The sequence below is a fragment of the Hetaerina americana genome, unplaced genomic scaffold (assembly GCF_022747635.1).
Source record: "Hetaerina americana unplaced genomic scaffold, ioHetAmer1.1.p SCAF_8, whole genome shotgun sequence".
In the NCBI taxonomy this organism is placed as follows: Eukaryota; Metazoa; Arthropoda; class Insecta; order Odonata; family Calopterygidae; genus Hetaerina; species Hetaerina americana.
In genome coordinates this window covers 18,415,835-18,435,628 of record NW_027287427.1, presented here as the reverse complement: position 1 = coordinate 18,435,628, position 19,794 = coordinate 18,415,835, and the positions used below count along the sequence as shown (strand labels likewise).

Sequence of the window (19,794 nt, the reverse complement as noted above, 5' to 3'; positions counted from 1 at the left end):
GCAATTTTTTCCTAACATGCGTGTGGAGTGCTTAATTCAGACTGTTGGTTGAGTTTGCACATGTTTGTAGATCATATTGGCATTGATGAGATGACAATGCATACCATTATCACTTAAAATTTGCCGATGCCAAAGATCTGTGCTAAATTTGTGCTGAAGGTCTTGATGGACAACCAAAAGCAGAGTTGAGTGCCTGCTTTTGAAGACCTGCAATACAATGATTCCCCAACCACCCTATGGTCCCGACTTGGCACTGACAGAATTTTTCCCAAAAGTGAAATCCTCCCCTAGAGGACACGACCATGGGACCCTAAGTGTGTCAAAGAAGCTTGCATGTGCACCTTTATGGACCTTCCAGAATCCACCAACCAGGGAGCCTTTGAGTCATGGAAAAGCCACTGGGAAAAGTGTGTTGATGCTCAAGAGATGTTTTTTGTGGAATTTTGAGACATTGTAGCAATATCTGACATGAACTGTTCTTCCCAAACTTATTCCAATACTCTTTATATAAACCATGTATGAATTTGAATGGTGAATATTATGTAGAGGAAATAAGAATTATAATGTAGCTGGTGGACTTAAGAACATCTTTCAAGTAAAAAATCAATTTTAGTCTCTAGAAATGAATCAAGTTATAATGGAATCTTGCTTAACTAGCATCTTGCAGAGCAATTAATTTACATAATAAGCAAAAATATTTTTCACAAAAACAACTCTCTTAACAAGTAACTTTTGGCTTAATGATTAATGAGAGGATGAGGATTCGAGTGAGTAACAATATTTTAATCAAAATTACTTGCTTAGTGCGTGACTTTTCACAAGTGACAAAGAGAAGGGAATTCCTGCTAAGAATGTACACCTGCTGCTTCAGTTAGTGTTTAGCACTTGTTCCATATTACTGCATAGCATATTACTGTCACCAGGGATTACACATTTTTCCAAACTTGTATTCAGACTTTATATTTGTGATTTTTTTGTACTAATCGTGGCAAAAATGCCTCCATAGAAAAAGCCGCAAGAAGACAACCATGTGATAATATTAATAGCTGAAGAAATGAAAAGTAAAATCATTGGAAAGCAAGAACGAGGTGTGAGCATCACTGATCTATACATAGTATGCCAATACAATCGTTCGACATCAACAATTTGCACTACCCTACAGAATAAGAACAAAATGAAGGAGATAAATACTTCAAAGGGAGTGACAAGAATATCTACGCAACTGTGACATTATCTCAACAATGTTGAAAGGTTGCTTCTCTTATGAATGAATGAATGAAACAAAATTACAAGACGCTGCTATAAACGAGAAGATCATTTGTGAGAAGGGAGAAGTGATTTTTGCAGACCTTGTTAAGATGATGCCAGTATCATCAATGGCTGAAAAAGAAGTATTTAGTGGAAGCCATGGGTGGTTCAAGAAGTTTAAGAAAAGAACCAGCATCCATAGCATTGTGATGTATGGAGAAGCAGCCAGCTCTGACTTAACCGCAGCAAAGAACGTTATCGGAAACTTTTAGAAGCTTGTAGATTCTGCTTAATTAACAGAATTTATCTTTAAACTTTGGAAACATAACGTCAAAAATAAGTACATTTTCTTTTATTGTATTATCTTCTATTTTGGTTTATATATGAGGGATCTTATATAAAAAGTAACTGTAAGTATTTATTCACATAATTGACTGTGCACACATTTAATTTGTTATTATATTAGCTTAATTTATATGTGGTACAAGTCTAATTGATTTCAGTTGAATATTGCATTAGCAGGAGCTAATGCAAATTGAAACATGCTCAGTTCACCTAAGGCAACAAATGAGTTACCATGTGATGCATTACATTGAAATTTTGGTGTTACCTGAACAAATTTTCAGCAAGGCATACTTGTATATAATGCCTCATGAGGTGTTGTCAGTCAGACAAAAGGTAATCCACACAGCATCTGTTGCTCAGTGAGGCGGCTGCAAAGGCATCTGACCCTAGTGAGGCAGCCATTGAGTGATAATGTCACATAAAAAACACTATTGAGGAAGGCAACAGGAAACCACCTTGAGATGGTGATGCAGTGAGGGATTACAGTTTAGGTATGAGGAATGACCGCAGGGAGAAAGCAATTGAGTTCTGTAGGAAACGGGGGTTAGTGATCACCAAAACCTGGTTTAGACACCACAAAAGGTGCAGGTATACATGGAAAATGCCAGGTGACTCAGAAAGGTATCAGATTATATAATGGCTAGGCACATATTCAGGAACAGTGCAATAAATGCGCACAGCTCCCTGGGAGTGGATACAGACTCTGACCACAATTTAGTTGTTATGAAGTGTAGCATTAGTTTCAAAAAGATAAGGCAGGGGTGCCAGGTTAGGAAATGGAATGTAGACGCATTAAATGGATTGACAAGGAAGGAATATCAGCAGGCTGTTGAGAAAATCATGGATAATGATTGTAGAGGGCTGAGTACTATCGAGGAAAAATGGAAATTATTCAAAAAAGTGGTATCGAAAGCCACAAAAGAAAAATAATAAGAACCGTAAATGGAAAAAGGACGAGGAAACCATGAATCATGGATGAGATGATTAGAAGATAGATGAGAGAAGAAAATGGTAGATTATAAACATGGAGTTAGGCAAAAGGAAGTACAAAGAGTTAAATAATAAATTGAGATGGGCAACAAATAAAGCAAAATAAGTATGGCGGAAGATACTGTGCGAGAGTGTAGAAAGTTTTCAGAGGAAGGATGAAATTGGTGCGATATACAGCAAGGTTAAATCACTATCAGGAAGGAAGAAGGGAAGATCTGTGTTAACAGTTAGAGATAAGTTAAGGAGGTAATGGTTGAAACAGAAAAGATCCAAGAGAGATGGAAGGACTATATGGAAAAACTGTATGGTAAAGAACTTAGGCCAACAAGGTTTCGCTGTTTTATGTATTTTATGTGGAGGAAATGATTAAAGAGGCATGGGAAGAACTGGAGGTAAGAATGAAAGTCAGAGGAGAATTCGTAAAATCAGGTTTGCTGATGACCAAGCTCTTAGTTTGTCTATCAGCCAAGGGGTTCCAAGCATTGCTGAGTGAATTGGAAATTCTGTGTGATAGATATGGGATGAGAATAAATATAAATTAAACCAAGGGTATGCAATTTTTGAGAAAGACAAAGGCTAAGTTAAAAATTAAAATAGGGGGGCAAAAACCAGAGCAGGGGAAACAGTTATGTATATCAGGTAAACAAGTAAAAACTAAGAGAATGTCCTAAATGGTTACAAAATTGAGAGGGAAAAAAAAATTGTTTTCTAATGATTATCAAAATCATAAGGGTATCCATTGCAAAAGTAAAGTAAGCAAAGTTGAGAGAGCAGAAATCAAGAGTATTTAGCATTAGCTGGTGATGACCCTGTGCAAATGAATGAAAGGTTGTGCCAGTAGGGGGATCGAGATGGTGCGGGGGCTAACGTACTGGCTTCCCACCGTGAGGGCGCGGGTTCAAATCCCGGCGGTGTTGAATATTTTTCAGAGGTATCTCGATCCCTACTTGAGGTGCTTTGTGGAGGGCACTTTGAGTGAGTACGCCGTCCGTCGGATGGGACGTTAAACTGCGGACCCCTTGGCGCCTTTCGTAAAGAGTAGGCTAATGCCGACGCCGGGTTTCTCTCCACCCTTCATCCTTTCCTATCCATCCCCTATGGCGCAAATGACCTTAGCTGTCGGTCGCCTCCCCTCAAAACTACTACTACTTGTGCCAGAAAATAAGCTAATTCATTTTTTATTTAAAAAATGATCAATTCGTAATTATCTGTTTCCTTTAAAGGCCATCGTGATGTAGGAGTAAGAAGACACAGTAAGGAGGAGCATGATGAAGGCCATGGAACTTGTGATGAATCACATATGCAGAATAATCTTCCCTGTTTCCATTCTCTGCGGAAGCAGTCTGATTTGCAGTTGATTCGCTGTGTGAGGGATGTCTCTTCTCATAGCTCATATTTTGCAAGCCCTCCTTTGCGCAAGTGCACATTATTTTTTAAGCAGGTAATGATGAATCTCTTTTATTTGGATTTTAAAAATATTGATTGCTCATAAAAATAAATAATAAATATGTATGTTTTATGTCGGAATTTAAACTTAAGTAATGGAAAATGTGATGCAAACTGTTCACATGAGATTGCCTACTCAGTTGGAGGAAAGAAAATCTGCTTCCCCTCCCTGTATGCACTTAGCCATATCAAATAGCTATTCACATTTCTTATGCGTAAGTGAGCATTATTTCACTGATTATCTTAGATAGGCTAGACCCACCTACATGATACACCTCCCCCTACATAAATTGTTTGGGCCTCTGTAATATTAATTTTTAGTCTCCATAAGAAACCACCCACACTAAATGGACAGACTCCATCAAGATTAAGCAGTTCCAGATTAGCAAGGGTTTACTTTATTATATTTTCTAGCAGTTCAATATGGTTAGCTAAAATTGACTGTTTGTCTACTCTATAATAATTTTCCTATGACTGAGAATAAATGGGAGTACATAAAAACAAAATCCTTTGAAGATATCATGTCAATAGGGAAAAAAAAAGAAAAATCAAAATATTAACAAGTTGACCAAGGTAAAAGGGGCCTAATGAAAAATTGAAATAATTCTTTGAGTTAAAAGATGAGCTTAACATCCTTAGAGATACTGTATTTGAAAAGAAAGGAATGGTAGTTCCTAGTTTGCGAAAGTTCGAAATGGAAAAGAACTGCATGTTGCTCATCGTGATATTACTCAGATGAAATACAGAGTCCAACTTGTTTTGGATTAATGTGTGTATAGAAAATGTGAGGGGAGAAGTGAGGATATAGTGGGTTTTGTGAAATCCTGTGAAATATGTACTGAATTTAAAGACAAACAAAACAAATAATCCATTACTGTGACATGAAGTTCCAGAATTGCCTTGATTAGGTGTGGGTGCAAATAAATTTGAATTTAACCGGAAGAACAATCTGGACGTTGTAGACTTAGCACATATCTAATTTAATTGAGACTACCAAACTGCATGACTTTAAAAGCAGTAAATTTATCTGCAAAATGTCTCACCCTTGTCATTTCATGAAAAGGACTAGGTTGTTTAAATCCAAACATGGTTTTAATGTGATAGGGATATTTTAGAGATATTTTTGTAGTTATAAAAATGTGCATATTTTATTACTATTGTATATTGTTGGTATATTTAAATACAGGTTATATTATTACTTTGCCACATGTTCTTTGTTGAAAAAAAATCTAAGTTTTGGATGTTTTAATGGTTATCATATTGTTGGTTTTAGGAGTTATAATTTTATACTGTTTATATTACTATTATTTATTGTTATTGTTCAAAGGGAGAAGATTTTGTTTGACATATTGATATAAATAGGTGGTGTTGTGGGTGCTGGCTGATGTAGAGCCATTAGTAAAGGAGCTGTTAAGGAAATGTTTCATATTCTTTGCTCATAGTCTTTGTCCCATAATACCACATTCCCTTGATTTTCATTCAACACGTCGTAGACAGCATTCAACAAGTGACAGTTTGTAAGTGCTTAATGACAATTTTGATGGTAGATATTTAAAAATAAATGATGTTTGCAATCATGGGACTAGTTCATAACTCTGAATTTTAATTGCCAACGTTATTAATTTTTTCAATTCTTAAAGCCCCATAAGTCCTATGTTTATTGTGAGGGACTGATCTTAGCTTTGAATTGTATGAAATTTCTAATGACAACTGATTGAAATTTTAAGGTTTAACTGTATATTAATGACAAAGAGATAACCAATCTTTAAGTAAAAATGTGCATAATACTTATTTAGGAAAAAAATATTAAGAAAGAATAATCCTTGTTTATATTTAAAACATAGAAAATCAAATGGCTTGCTTTATCACAATCTTTTGTCTTGTAATATATTGTTGTATTTCCAATTAATCTTTACTGAATGTAGATTCTGTATTAAATTTCAGATATTATGAATTTTATATTGTTAATATCATGAATTAAAATGCGTTTTACTACAGGACACAATTACCTAAAGCTATATAAATTCAGCTCTAATTTATTAATATATGGCTCTCGAACCATCTGATGAGATGTGTAGTTACAGGAAAACAATCAACTCCTTATTCATAATAAAGTCCTAATTTACCCAATGGATTTTATCCAGCCCGATCACAGAAGTCCACAATAGGCCTACACAAATTTATTCGAAATCTCTTGATTAATATTCATGGAAAGTAGATGATTTGGCCCTTAAGGGCTCAGAATGGTACAAATGAATAATTATGAAGAGGATTATTGAATTTGCTAAAAGTATAATAAAGATCTTGAATGGAGTCTCTTATAAAAAAAATGTGCCATTTGATTTGAAGTTTGAATAATAGTAGATTTAACTCATTCCTATATATATTTTGATAATATAATCAACTGATTCAGGCTTAACTTTGTGAAGTTTTGAATGTTCATATCATTGTATTTTTTTATTAGAATTAAAAACAAAGGTACATTTCTTAGGGAAAATAATAATCCTATATATATTTCAAAATTCCAAAATATGGGGTTAATGTGAAGTTATTGATAATATTTTAGGCTAAACCTAAAATGTTTTATTGAAATGAAATTAGTAACTTAATATTCCGCACACAGTGTGTGTGGAATTACTGAGTTACTTTTTTAATTTTAATATGTAGTTTGAATTCCATAAATTTATGCCAGAGACAACAAATTTCCAAAATGTCTTTTTTATTATTTATTTTGCATAGACTCAAATGGAGCGAGAATTTAGGACTTATGCTCACCTGAGAGAAGAGGACACGAACAGCCCACCAACATTAGCATCATCACGCTTCAATACTTGCCTGGATGTGGCTGTGGCAGCTGCCATTTGGATTATGATGATCATTACCCAGGTGTTACTTCCATTGGAAAGCCCTTCTCTTTCATGGATCATCCTTACAGTTTTAGGGTCCCTTCTACTCCTTGTAGTTCTGACAATTTGTATTTGCCGTTCATGGGGAGGAAAGTTTGACCCATTTACTCCATTTGAAGTGGGGTATTGGTATAATTTCTTTACTCGACTCACAACATGGTATTATTGGCACATATGTGGTGCATTTATTTTGACTCTACCTGCAGTGTCAGTTCTAGTGCATCTGAAATGCAGTAATCTTGCATCATTGGACCAAGCTGGAAATGTAGCACGCCTCATCTTTGTTTCGTTGGTGCATTTTTGCAATTTTACTCAGCTCAGTTGTTGGTTACGAAGTTTTCTTGCTACAGTAGTGGGACTCATTTACATTAGTTTAATAGCATCAAGAATGTGTCAGGAATATGTGGGACATGATGATACAAATAGCACAGTTCCTTGGACCCAATACTTCTCATGGGAAATATGGCCAGATGTGCTACTCCTTTTGGCCCTTATATGGTTTCTAGATCGAGAATTTGAAGTGTCTTACAGACTTGGTTTTCATGGCTCTTGGGTGGCTGCCAGAGATAAAGCAAGAGTTCAAAGTATGCGTGATCAAGCTGACTGGTTGCTGCACAATATCATTCCTCGTCATGTGGCAGAACAATTGAAGACGACTGCGCGATATTCAGAAAACCATAAGGAAGTGGGGGTGCTCTTTGGGAGCATAGTGAATTTTGGAGAATTGTATGATGAGTCATATCTAAGTGGCAGGGAGTATTTGCGTATTCTCAATGAATTGGTTGGAGATTTTGATGAACTCCTTCAAAGACCAGAATTTTCTGAGGTGGAGAAAATAAAGACAATAGGCAGCACTTTCATGGCAGCTTCTGGTTTAAACCCACTACGGCGTTCACTGTCCAGCAGCCATCGGCATCTTTTCCAGTTGATTGAGTTTGCTCTAGCAATGCAGGAGGTGGTCGCCGACTTTAATAGATACCTGTTAGAATTTGAGCTCATTTTGCGGATTGGGTGAGTACAACAGTTATACTTAGCATATTTCCATAGAAATAATATCAAGTTGTCAAGGAGGTTGGTCATTAAAGAGGTTTTACTATTACATATTATAATACTACCTAGCTTTTAGTCTAAGTGCATATTTTTTCATTGTGTAATAATATTCCAGCTTATTGTACAATATTCAGATAATATAAATGTCAGGAGTTATCTATTCCTTGAGGATCCTTTGAAGCACCCAATTTTATGCATTGCCTGCCAGATAAAATTCTTTCTTACAGGTTTGGAGAGTTTTGATGCGACTTTTCAAGGTAAAAGGTCTGAATAACAAAGGTATGAGATAGGATTTGGGCATGCTGTATTTCATGTGGGCTAATAAATGAAGTAGGCAGAAAGAAACATTATAAGTAAGCCAATTAAAAGGAACATTGTAAAAAAATTTTCAGGGGTTGCAGCTGGTATCAGCATGAGTAATATGTTTAGTGAATGAACACTATACAGCTGGAATTACAGGTAGACCTTTCCTTTTATGGCCTCTCCATGCATATGCTTCACTGTTCCACAATGCATCATTTGGAACCATATTCTTGCTTTGCAAATGGCTGTTTACTGTTTCACAATTTATGTAAGGTCATAGGCTGAGTAAGTTTTCACTTCTTCTTGTTATTTTGAACTATAAATCCTTGACTGTTTGATTTTTGGAAAAAAAAACATTTTGGCTAAAAAAGGGAAGAATATGTTCCAAAAGGTGGGCCCTTTTTGGTGAAACTTCGTTTTGACCATCATCAACATCTCCATCCATATCATTGCAAGTTTTTCATTTATGGTGGATTGGAAAAAACTTAATACAATTTCATTTTATTATTTTTATCAGTTTTTTCTCTCATGAAAACATTTTTTCAGTTATACTCAAAATTTAGTATGTTTCAGTTTGTTTTTTACATATGTCAGGCAACTGGTCCAACTGGCTAGGTGATGGAACTCTTGCCCTAACCTAACTAATCAAAGTATTTTATAATTAAGTACTTCATTAATTTTTCCTTTAAGTGGAAACAATCAATCCCTTTTAAGATAATGGAATAAACTAGTGGAAAACAGTGACTAGCTCCATGGCGTTCTTTTCAGTTTGTGGAAAGAAGGTTTTGCATAGTGTCTACAACTTTAATAATGAACATTCCATTCAAATAGATGCCATTCCAGTAAATGTAATACAAATGTGTGACCATGTTACAGTTCAACTGCTTACATCTTTTTTTAAATAGCCCCCAAAATGGTGATTTCCAGGCAATAAGGAGTGGGTGAAAAACTACAGGTCAAAGTCTTTTGTGCCAACTTCTCCAAAAAATATGAATTATTGCTGAGAAATGGGTTAACTTATTGTTAAAAATATGTTTAATATCTGAAGTAAAGACAAAGTTGGCCTTAGAAAATGTGGAACTACCTAGTCTTCTCTGGTATGTTTTGTTGGGGGTTTTCTTGCTGTTCTGTTCAAAATAATAATAATATTTAATGGTCCCAGGACTTTACAAATAAAAATATAGGACAATTCAGAGTACAATCAATCACCTGTTCCAAAGACTCCAGAAACTCTTCCACACTACAATAGTATATATCTATGAGAAAATGTTTGAGAAATTTCTTAAATTTACTCCTAGAAGGGGCAGATATTATGCCTGGTGACATATAGTTCAAAATTTTAATGGCCACATGATGGGAATCTTATTATAAATAGCAGAAGAGTGGAAAAACATATATGCATCAACACTGTGTCAAGTATAATGCCCATGTACTGTAGCATTGGTGATTTGTTGTTTCATATTGTCCTTACAATACTTACATAATTAATAAATATAGAGATAAGGTAAAGTTAGAATTTTCAATTCTGTAAAATAATGTTTGCCATGGAAGTACTTTTGATGCATACCTAATACATCTTTTTTGCATTATAAAAACTCTACTGAAGTCAGGAGATGCTCCCAAAAGATAATTTTGTTGATCATATGTGGCTGAAAGTTGCTATAGTAAACCATTTGCAATATATTTAAATCTACAATGTTTGTAAGATTTCTTAGAATAAATCCACTATTTGCCAAATTGAATCATGGGCGATTGGAATGTATCCAGTTAAAGGACTTACCAATAGACAAACCTAAAAACTTGGTGCTGTGTACCCCTTCTATGGGTTGGCCTTTTAAGCAGAGGTCTAACTGAGGTACTTCCCTTCTTTTTTTAAAATGAATATAAGTTGTTTTTTAGTGTATTTACAGACAGTTTGTTAACGTTAAACCATATTTCGAGGAGCAATATTGAGCTATCAAGTTTAACTTGCAACAAGTTCGGGTCCTTCTGATTGATTGCCAGAGTTGTATCATCTGCATACAGAACTATGTTATTCTCAATATATCTAGGCAAATCATTGATATATAATAGAAATAGTAATGGCCCAAGGGTGCTACCTTGTGGTATCCCGAAACTTATTGTTTCTATGGGTGAAAAGTGATGTATTATAATGTGGTTGACCCGAATGCCAGAAACCTCCACAATCTGTTTCCTGTCCTTTCAATATGATTTAAGACATTAATGGGCGATTCTCCTGATCCCACAACATTCACATTTGCTTAATAGAATTTCATGGTCCACAGTATCAAATGTACGTAAAAGATCATTGAATACACTAATGGAATATTCCTTCGAGTCACAGAAAGTCTTTATCGTTTTTGGAAAACTTGCAAGAGCATCATTGATACCTTTTTATATGTAAGGGTACATGTATATGTACATATATACATAGATATATATTCATATATACATATATATATATATTCATATATACATATATATACATAGATATATATTCATATATACATATATATATATATTCATATATACATATATATATATATATATATATATATATATATATATATATATATATATATATATATATATCCCATTCCGTTTTGGATCCGAAATTTTCGCCGTCACGCCTACAAGCTCGCAAAATACACAAGCCACACCGAGTTTCTCACCTCCTGCCTGTCCTTAGGAATCGTTCCGAACGGTTTAGTCATTTCCCTACCACTATCTGCTACTCTTCCCGATATCCACCCCAAACTTAATGCATTTTCTTACCAAAAATCTTTAGAATACACCCACCTTATCCTTATGCAATACCAATGCATTCGTGAACAACACAAATCAAACCTTTTTTCCCTCTTTAAAATAATCTCGTTGGCTTCTCCTCACCTAATTCCACAACTCAACGCCATAATTTCGTCTGCCCTACGTTCCCTCCAACAAAAACGTCAAACTCTCCTTAAAAAGCTGTCCAACTTGTGCATTTCCTACTTCCGAGTTGGTCTCAAAATTCCACACTCTCACCCTTTCCCGCCACCTCGTCCTCAACCACCCCCACTCTTTCAATATAAGCCTGACCTCCGCAGCATTTACAACCTTCCCCCTCCTCCCAAAGGCCCTCCGGTTTTTCCAAAACGCCAGCCACCACCGAACAATCCCAACACCCCCCCTCCCTCCGACAATGCCCATGACATTGTAAACCTTTCAAACACCAGCCTTTCAGACAATGAAATATCCGTTCTTAGTAAAGGCCTATCCTTCTCCCCTACACCAAAAATAAACCACATAAACATACTCACTGATACCCTCAATTTCTGCCGAAACCTTCGATGGCGCGCCTTCTGGAAATCACAAAGTAAACCTTTCAGTAACTTAAAAACCAATCCCGCACTTGACAAATTCCGCCCGGCTTCAACTCATGAGCCAAAACCCCTTCCTAGTAACCATCCTGTCGAAATTTTTATACGTCTCCTTATCGAAAAAGTTTCCAATCAATCCTTCAGAAAACATCTCAGACCGAAAAATAACCTCTCCATGAACGAACGTCATGCCCTAAAAACCCTACAGTCCAATCCTAACATCGTTGTTACCTCCGCCGATAAAGGCTCCTCTGTTGTAATTCTAAACACCAATGATTATATTTCCAAAGCCCTCGCTCACCTGAACGATACATCCACCTATACCACTCTAACCAAAAACCCAACACAAACTTTCCAAACCGAAATTCGGTCTTTTCTCCTCCACTCCGGACCAGAAGAAGGCCTCACCTCCCAAGACATATCCCTACTTTCACCCCCAAACCCCAGAACACCCCAGTTTTATCTCCTCCCAAAAATACACAAACCCAACGTCCCCTGTCGTCCTATAGTTTCCAGTTACAATTCTCCCACCGAAAGAATCTCCGCATTCCTTGACCACCACCTACAACCACTTGTACTCTCCTTGCCCTCCTTCACGAAAGACACGTACCACTTCCTCGACCGTCTAAATTCCGTCTCTATTCCCTCCACACCCAACCTACTTATGGCCACCATCGACGATACCTCACTTTACACTTCTATTCCCCATGCAGAAGGTTTATCCTCCCTCCGGCATTATCTCTCTCTACGCCCCCTACCCCAGCGCCCCTCAACGGAATTTCTCCTCAATCTTGCCACTTTCGTCCTAACTAAAAATGCATTCACTTTCCAAAATTGTTTTTACCTACAGACAAAAGGCACAGCGATGGGAACGAGGATGGCACCATCATACGCCAATCTCTTCATGGGCCATCTCGAAGAGACTTTCCTGTCACAGCAACCCCTTCAACCTCTTTTCTGGGTCCGCTACATAGACGATATTTTTATTCTCTGGACACATGGCTCTGATTCTCTCAACAATTTCTTATCCGCCTTAAATTCATCTTTCACTGTTAAATTCACCTCTTCCATTTCAGACTCCACCATCACCTTTCTTGACACAGACATCTCACTTCAAAACAACAAATTCACTACTTCAGTACACATCAAAGCCACTAACCATCAGCAATACCTACACCACACAAGCTGTCATCCTCAACACACGAAACGCTCGATTCCTAACTCTCTCTCTATCCGCGGACACCGAATTTGCAACACCACAGCCACTCTCAACAAATACCTTGCCAATCTACACCTTGCACTCCTCAAACGCGGTTACCCAGAAAAGTTACTACGAAATAAAATCCACCGTTCCACCCGACCAAACACACCACACAATAACAAGCCCACATCTGACGCAGGACTCAACCTTTGCACCACGTATTACCCCGGATCACACAGACTGAAAACCCTCCTTAAAGAACTGTTTCCAATTTTACATGACAATGACGCGACCTCATCCTTACTACCCCAATGCCCATCTATCGCATACAGACGACCCGCCAATCTCAAAAACCTTCTGAGATCCACCAACCCTTTGGCGCCCCCCCGTGACAAATTTCCCAATATTTCCCCAACTTGCAACCGCCCCCGATGTAAAACCTGTCCTCTTATTATGCCTACTCCACTCTCCCTACATCCCCTCATAGCCCCCCCACCTCGTTCCCACGCTAATTGCCTCTCAAAAAATATTATTTATCTTTTATCATGCAAACACTGCACTTCCTTCTACATAGGTGAATGCATTACCCCCTTATCCATCCGAATGAATAATCACCGGTACTCCTGTAATTCTGCCTCACTCTCATCTCTTCCTATCCCTTCACACGCCAATTCCCACAACCTTTCATTCGACCAGTGTTTTTCCCTCAGCATCCTAGAATCCCTACCTGATTCAGCTACCAACATAGAGGTGAGAACTCGTGAATCCGCCTACATTCTATCCTTCCGTTCCTTTAAAATTCCCACCCTTAACCGCCATTTTTAATTTTCCTCCCAGCATTCCCTCCACACCTCCCCTCCACACCTCCCCTCCACACCTCCCCTCCACGCCCATAACTCTTTCCCCTCTCCTGATCCATAGCATATTTTCAGTCTCTCTTGAAGAAGGCCCCTGAGAGGGCCGAAAGCTCGAACAATTTACTGTGTAAGTGTTCTTTTATATGTGTCTATTCTTTTCTATTTGTGTTATGTTGTGTCAGCCCATTATTGTGCCGCTCGTATGAGTTTTTCCGGACAATCGTTATATATATATATATATATATATATATATATATATATATATGTATATACATATATATATGTATATATATATATATATATATATATATATGTATATATATACATGTATATATATATATATATATATACATATATATATACATATATATATATACATATATATATACATATATATATACATATATATATACATATATATATACATATATATATACATATATATATACATATATATATACATATATATATACATATATATATACATATATATATACATATATATATACACATATATATACACATATATATACACATATATATACACATATATATACACATATATATACACATATATATACACATATATATACACATATATATACACATATATATATACATATATATATACATATATATATACATATATATATACATATATATATACATATATATATACATATATATATACATATATATATACATATATATATACATATATATATACATATATATATACATATATATATACATATATATATACATATATATATACATATATATATACATATATATATACATATATATATACATATATATATACATATATATATACATATATATATATATATATATATATATATATATATATATATATATATATATAACACTTTTTGAAAGACTCACGGACGTGAATAATAATGTATAACACTTAGCACTAGTGGACACAGACAAAAACACAGAAACACACAAAAAAAGAGACTCACTATTTTTCAAATTTTCGGTGGTCGTTGCCACCTTTATCAAGGAGGAGAGGGACAGAACTCACAGTTCTGTCCCTCTCCTCCTTGATAAAGGTGGCAACGACCACCGAAAATTCGAAAAATAGTGAGTCTCTTTTTTTGTGTGTTTCTGTGTTTTTGTCTGTGTCCACTAGTGCTAAGTGTTATACATTATATATATATATATATATATATATATATATATATATATATATATATATATATATTTAAAATTATAAATTTATAATATACAAGGTCTGTTCAAAAAGTATCGTGACTTCTAATCGTGTCTTTCCAATCCTCAAAGCACTTCAAAAAATCATTTTTGTGATCTTGTTCAGCTCCTCCTTCGGTGCAGTCTTTATCTTGTCAATCATTGCATAGCGTCATCCTTTCATGGGCCTCTTCAGTTTTGGGAACAAGAAAAAGTCACTGGGGGCCAGATCTGGGGAATACGGTGGCTGCGGCATCATTAGTGTGTTGTTTTTGGCCAAAAATTCACGCGAATGCAACAATGTATGAGCAGGGGTATTTGTGGCGGATTACTTCATGAAAATTGCACATAATTTGCAGGTAATATTCCTTATTTACTGTTCTACCCTGTGGCAAGAACTCAAGATGCACCACGCCCCTGCAAATTTCACGGCGACCCGTGTCATACCCAAATCAAATGGCACGAGCCAATCGATATGTTTAGGTCCTCAGCAACATCTCTAATTGTGATTCGACAATTGGCCAATACTATTTTCTTCCCTTCGTCAATGTTTTTGTCTATCATTAACGTGCTCAGGCATCCGACACGCTCTTCAAAATTCAAATTTCGCAAATTCAAAATTCGCGATACTTTTTGAACAGACCTCGTATATAAACAAGACCACAAAAAATGATTTTTTGAAGTGCTATGAGGATTGGCAAAAACGTTGGCACCGGTGTATGATATCTAATGGGGATTACTTTGAAGGAGAGAAAATTGATATTCATGAATAAATAAATAATTTTTGAAAACACAGAAAAGTCACGATACTTTTTGAACAGACCTGGTATATATGTAAAATAAAAAACACCCCATCCCTTTTTCACTCTCAGTCAGTGGTCTCCATCTCTGCAATAATGCTCGCTTCCAAAAGAAATACATGGAACAGCTACAGGATCTCTCATAAAATGGAGGTACCTTGAAAGACCGTTTAATAATAAAATCCTCAAACCTTCAACCAATACACTCCTCTTCCCAAACCAAATGGCCCAAAATGCCTTAACCTAATCACTACTTTCTTCCCTGGAACCCACAAAATTAAACATATACTCTGTGAAATCTTCCCAATTATTCATAACAGACAGTCCACATCACCTTTATTCCCACATTGTCCCTCTGTTTCGTTGCGAAACCCCTGTCAAACTTGCAAGACATCTTCCAGTACACAAGACCATCTAGGGCTCCCCCTTCATCTTAAACCCGCCAAATTCCAACCCAAGAGTTATTCCTTCGCCACCTGAACTTCAAAAAACATTATATACTGCCTCTCGTAAAACTTCTGTGCACCACCACCCTTTTTCTCCACATGAATAACCACCGCTACTCCACTAAATCTCCCATCTTCTTAAATTATCCCATCCCTACCCACACTGCTTCCTTTGAACAATCTTTTGACGACTGCTTCTCTGTTTCGGTGATTGAAACCCTTCCTGAATCAGAGTACAAGGAATAACTGATGGGAAGTTCAGAAGAAGAGGTGATTTTGGGGGGTATGGATAAACAGAGGTATGTAAGTCATGGGTGATTGGTTGTCAAGAGAACAGGAGAGGAAATTGTCAGTGAATGGGAAAGGTTAATCTGGGATGTTGAAATGATTAAAATAGCCAAATGCAAGCAAATCCAGGATCCCTAACTTGATTGGTATGGTCATTGAATGGAAGGAGGACATATTTGATTCATGGGCCATTCAAGAACTCCTTTGGAAATACAAGAGATAGCATTCATAATGTATGGAAAAGTTTGGCTTGTAATAAGCGTCATATCTCGTTAAATCGCTGTTCAAGTTTCAGGTATTTCCATCTCGTGGTTTCATTTTCATAGTCAATTGAAGCAACAAATGTTATTTGGAAAACAATAAAGTTTCGTGCTGTGATAAAAACACTCCTATTATTAAGGCTTAACACATCTGCTTTTGTGTTTACCATTGTTTACAATTGGGAAATGAATTTAAACATGGCAGTACCTCCTCAAATGATGAACATTGTTCAGGACAACCAGTGGAAGTGACTTCCTCCAAAATTATTGATGAAATCCATGATATTGCTATCAGTGATTGACCAATCAAGGTTCGCGAAATAGTTGAGGCTACAGGCATATCACAAGTTACCATGTTTTTAATTTTGCCCAGATCTACCCAGATGCCTATTTTGAGACTTTCCAAAATTCTAATTTCGTCAGCTTAAAAAAGTCAGAGAATTGCTGGGAAAAGTATATCTAGCTGAAAGAAGATTATCAAAATATTAAAAAAAAACAATCTCAAATAATGTTTTTCTAAGGACTTCTTGAACAACCCACGTCCATTGTAACAATAAACGAAACCTTTGCCTTGGGTAGCTGCACGTTATGTTGCCTTGAAATATTTTGGAAAAAGTTAAAACAAGGTTGAAAAGGTTAATAATTTCTTCTGCCTGTAGCTTCAAATATACCCAACTGCATATCATTTTGAAAGGCTTTCCTTTCTGAATTAATTTACAAAATTCCAAAACTGATTTAGATTTCCCTTTGCTGATGCTCTTTTACCAATTTCAATGTAATTGTTATTTCAACTGTCTTGAGTCACAAATTTGAAAAGACTTATTTATCAGTATTAGATTCTGAAACATAATGCCTAATAAAAACATTTTTCTATTCAGTTATCAATGATTTTAGTCTTATGCTAAATGGAATTGGAAAATACCATTTCTGAACCTGATCCTTGGGGCAACCATCTTTAACTGCGCGATTTGATATGTCATATAAATACTGAACTGTGGGATCAATAACAAGAGAAGTAATACCTTCCAAATAAACTATGAAATAAAGTCTCACATACTATCACTATCATTTCCATAAAAATTGTATAACCAGAGGTCATAAATAACCCTGTCCGAGTATTACCAACTTAATGGCAGGCAAGATTATCAGAACCTATTAGGAAATTACATGCTGTGGATATGGGACTCTTCTTATAGTGGTATACATTGATTTGAAATTTTGCACTGCATCCTGTTAATCACATCACTAAGTTGAATCATATGGTGTTACTCAGATATCTACAATAGTACGATTTTGGATGGTAATGGCTGTGTAAATTCACATTTAATCACTTTAGCTAAGGCACATTATAGTTACAGAATGTGTTGGACATTTCAAGCATAGCTGTTTTAGTTCTGTGCACTGATCTTCGCATACACTGTGACTATTACCAGGAGGTATATAAACTTGACTGTAATAATTTAATATTATGTAAAGTCAGTGGTCATCTTGGAATGGAATTAAAAGTCATCTTGAGTATTGAATCCAGTGGAAACATTTGATACTAGTTATTGCTGTGAGATTGTAGTCTTTATTTATGCTATTTATCATGAATACTGCCCTAATTCATCGCTGAAATTGCTTGTTTACTACTATTTTAACAGTGTTTGTTTTTTATTTAGAAATTAGGTAGTAATGGCTGCATTTAATTTGATTTGTTTGATATTTTCCACGCATATCTTCATATTAGGTACAATCATGGTGATGTGACTGCTGGAGTAATAGGCACTTCAAAACTCTACTATGATATATGGGGTGATGCTGTCAATGTTGCCAGTCGCATGGACTCTACTGGGGTAAATGGAAGGATACAGGTGGGAGAAGCATGCCTACCTGTGCTGTCCAAGCTGTATGAGTTTGAGCCAAGAGGTTCTGTTTATGTTAAAGGAAAAGATAATATGAATGTATTTTTGCTAAAAAGTCGAAAAGATGAGTGAATGTTTTTAATTGTATTGCGAATGTGGCAGAAAAATCAATGTTTTAGCGTTGGTAGCTAAAAATTTGCCAGTCTAATCCACAGGATATTACCAAGTGTATGTAACCCCATTACATAAATTATTTATAAGCTATTTTATTTCTTATATTTATGTTTTTAATGTCTATTCATGCTGTTATTTTAGTGACTAGTTTATAAATTATTTCATAATACCAGCCATAGTTCTGTGAACTGTTTAAATTAAAATGGTTCACACAAAAAATATGAAATATCAATTACCATCATGTATAAATCGCAGCATGTACCATTTCTTGTTTCATGCTAACTTACTATGTTAAAATAAAGGTGCCAGTAAACATGCGTTTTTATCCTCTGTAAATTTAAGCTTAAGATGAAAAATGGTTGCAGGTATCTTAGATTTCTAATATTTGTCTTGGATGAAATTTTTTTTCTGAAAACCAGAGAATTGGAATGCAAAATTGTTGTTAAAATATATTTCTTAATTTTTATATGAATAACATTAAAAATAAATTTTCTAGAGTAATATTCATGCATATCACCTAAGGAAACAATTGCTGGACTATTTTGAAAAAACAGTTATGCATGAAATATACTCCAGGTACAAATACTCCAAAATTTGAAACTGATAATTTGTGTTGACTAGTTAGATAGTCTTGCTGTAAAAACCGACAAAAAACTCATCTATTAGGACTTCGATCTTATCTATGCTTTGCCTGTCATCTCACCATCTCTAATTGACCTAATGTAAGTCATTTAATTCAATATGACTTGTTGTTAATTAGAATAATGACTGATTATCCTTGAGATCTAGAAAATGGTACAGTATTTATTTCATTTTGCCCTTCATGCACATAAAAGACTTGAATTACCTATGGAGAAATCCAAAATCTCTGAGGGGATAATTGTTGGAACAGAAGGAGAAATTTTTTTACTACCCTGACTACTAAGTGAAAAAAGATTTTTTAAATCTTTGAAACTACTTGCCTCATAAGTCTTCCTGGTACAGTGTTGTTGTCTTGGACTCTTCTTTATTATGACGTAGAGCTAATTACTACAATGTTCTATAAACTTTAAGGCATCATTA

General features: G+C 35.6%; 1 protein-coding gene across 1 annotated transcript in view; it reads left to right on the top strand.

Annotated features, from left to right (window-relative positions):
* Ac13E (Adenylyl cyclase 13E) overlaps positions 1-19,028 on the top strand; it is a 43,740-nt gene extending 24,712 nt beyond the window's left edge. Inside the window, exons 10-12 of the mRNA XM_071596620.1 lie at positions 3,807-4,024; positions 6,769-7,946; positions 18,444-19,028. Of these exons, the coding sequence (XP_071452721.1) occupies positions 3,807-4,024; positions 6,769-7,946; positions 18,444-18,690 (1,643 nt within the window). The 3' untranslated portion in view covers positions 18,691-19,028. The remainder of the gene's footprint in view (positions 1-3,806; positions 4,025-6,768; positions 7,947-18,443) is intronic.
* Positions 19,029-19,794: the final 766 nt, after the last annotated feature.